A 2,744-nucleotide genomic window follows, 5' to 3' on the forward strand; every position below is an offset into this window, starting at 1 on the left:
TGTGTGTGTGTGAGTGTGTGTGTGTGTGTCTGTCTGTCTGTCTGTGTGTGTGTGTGTGTGTGTGTGTGTTTGCACCTGCGTCTTCATTCATGAATCTGTTTATCTTGAGAGAACGCATATTGATATTGACCTTAATTGTGGCGTTAATTACATATTATTGTATAAAGTGGCTGTCTTTGTGTTTGCTTTGTATGTGTGTAATGGGAAGTAACCTAGGGGTTTTAGTGAAGTAAAACTTGTTGGCAGAGGAACAAGATCAATAGATCACTTACCGTTTCTCTGTGCTCGATTTACGACAACTTTTCTGTACAAAGCGGCGAAACAGAATTTCAGACATATCTTTGGTACCGTATACCGTATTGTGAATAACCATTACATCAGACCTAAAACCTAACCTTTATCTTTTCACATAACATATGTATAGAATATGTTAGAATATTTTGACAGTGTTCAGACAGTTGCTTTTTTTCTTCTTCCCCTCAACACTGTTTGAAAGAATGGTGTAGCTTGAATTGTTATAATAAAAACAAAAACCTTTGTTCTTCACAACTCATGTTTTCGATTTTTATGTTTCTCTAACACTGATATATTATTGCCATAATATCGTTGTTGGTTTTGGGGGGTTATATAGGGTTACAGTAACATGTTTCATTCCTGTTAAAAGTGTTGTTGTCGCTGCCTTAATTAGAAGAAGAAAAAAAATAGCGAAAACCAAGGGACATGCTTCATACTTGAGTCGTGATCTGCCTTGTTGCCACATGTTGCTGGTTTCCTTGGGGTAAATTATGGGATTGGGTTGCACTGAAAATTTTTGTATTATCCCTATTTCTTTTTTCTTCTCATGGAAGCTGTTCGGCTAGTTCTAACTTCTGTTTCTGTTGCTGATAGTTTGTTGCAGTAGTTTTTGTTATTGTTGTCGTTTTGTTTTGTCTGCATTTCCCTTTCCTTAATTGTTGTTGTTGTTGTTGTTGTTGTCGTCTTCGTTGTCGTTGTTGTTTTCTTTGTTGTTGTTATTGTTGTTGCTGTTGTTACTGAATATCTGCTGCAGAGAACCAAAAAGGAATAACAACAACTTGACAAAAATCCATCTTTATTGTTGGTCGTTATCCATAATATCTGTTCCGAAGTCATGTTCCACGTCCACATACGATCTACCTGTCTTCTGTGACAAGTGAACAATGGCGCCATTCATGTTTCTGTCTGTTATGAGGTCCATCGTCTGCTGAGCAACGTACTCGGCTCTGGCAAATGAGTGGGGAGGGGGGGAGGGAGAGAGAGGGAGGGAGTCTGTTCAGTTCCAAATACTAGAACAAACGTTAACGTGACAGGTTAAAAGCCTATTTAACCCTTTCACTTCTGAAGCGCTTCCGTTTAAGTTTGTACAGACAAGATGAAATGGTCATTCAAAAGATTTAAACCAAACGGTGCAATTGTAATGGTTTAGCACCCCTGTCAACATTATTTGGCGGGACCTCCGAGTTAAACGTCCATCTCCGAAAGGACCGAGCCAAATGAGAACTTCGTGTAAAGTGCCTTCCCCAAGGACACAACGTCGAACCAAACTGAGGCTCGAACCCCCGAACCCGCAATCTCACGATTATAGGTCCGGTAGCTTAACCACTAGACTATCGACGCCACCCAGATTTAAACCAAAGTCATACTATCTTTCCCGTTATTTATAAACAAATAACAGCACAAAATACAAATTATCGTTATTATCTCTCCGTATGAACCAGTACAAAAATGGCAGAGAACCAGCTTGGGAGAACACGAGTAATATAAGTACGTCTACAGTAGTGTAGGTAGAGCTGATTACATGATTTACGGTTTCAATAACTCTAGTACTGTATGAGACTTGGAAGATGCTCTTTCTCATTGTCATCTCACTCACGAAAGACAAAGAGTAAAGTGGTTATAAATCGATCTAGTAGGCCTACTATAATATTATTAGGCTTACATAATATCTTGCGAAAGAGACAAAACAGAGTTATAGCCCCTAAATCGCTTGTCATTTTCTTTGCTGACAACTTGGTATATTATTATAAGTAATTGTTGATGTTTTACGCCCCCATAGTCACATTTTAGATCATTTAAGAGGCTGGCTGCTTCGACACGCCTGTCAGGGCCAACTCAGGCTAACAGTGATACAACATCCCACCACGAAAAAGGAGATAATTGATTAAATAATAAACATTTCTCCCACAGGGGAATCGAATTCACTTCTGCGTTCGAAGACGAATAGATAGATAGATAGATAGATAGATAGATAGATAGATAGATAGATAGATAGATAGACATATCATTGAACTTCGAAAAATGGCTTTCTGGAGCATTTACTGTCATAGATTCATTACATAATTGTTACATTTTCGGTTGCTTGGTTAATTATGTTTGCTCTCTCTCCCCCGTGTACGTGCGCGCGCCCAGGCATATTGCATTCTCTCGCTCGAGGAAATAGTTTGGCAGCAGTACTAGGGGGTATCAAGATAGGTCGATAACATTCTTCTCTGAAGCAAAAATTATAACATGCTCATTTGCTGCCCACGATTGCAAACTTACTGCTCAAGCTTTACCGGTACCTTATCGCAGGGGAAATTCTCGCAGAAATCTTGGAATCGTTTATATTGAACAAATGAAATGACACTGTTCTGTTTAAGGATAAACTGACTACTTTGGTTTGAATCGACAGGAGCATACAGGTGCCACACCCACACACGAAGGGGAAGGTAATAAAGAGAGAGAGA

General features: G+C 39.2%; 1 protein-coding gene across 2 annotated transcripts in view; it reads right to left on the bottom strand.

Moving 5' to 3' along the window:
* Positions 1-1,073: 1,073 nt before the first annotated feature.
* The window catches only part of LOC106013085, a 3,092-nt gene continuing 1,421 nt past the window's right edge, over positions 1,074-2,744 (bottom strand). For both annotated transcript variants that reach the window (XR_004859106.1, XM_035972329.1), the window contains one exon: positions 1,074-1,241. Coding sequence is in view for 1 of the 2 variants with exons in the window: in XM_035972329.1 (XP_035828222.1) it covers positions 1,091-1,241 (151 nt within the window). In the remaining variant the exon portion in view is untranslated. The remainder of the gene's footprint in view (positions 1,242-2,744) is intronic.

This window comes from Aplysia californica, unplaced genomic scaffold, assembly GCF_000002075.1.
Source record: "Aplysia californica isolate F4 #8 unplaced genomic scaffold, AplCal3.0 scaffold00648, whole genome shotgun sequence".
Lineage (NCBI taxonomy): Eukaryota > Metazoa > Mollusca > Gastropoda > Aplysiida > Aplysiidae > Aplysia > Aplysia californica.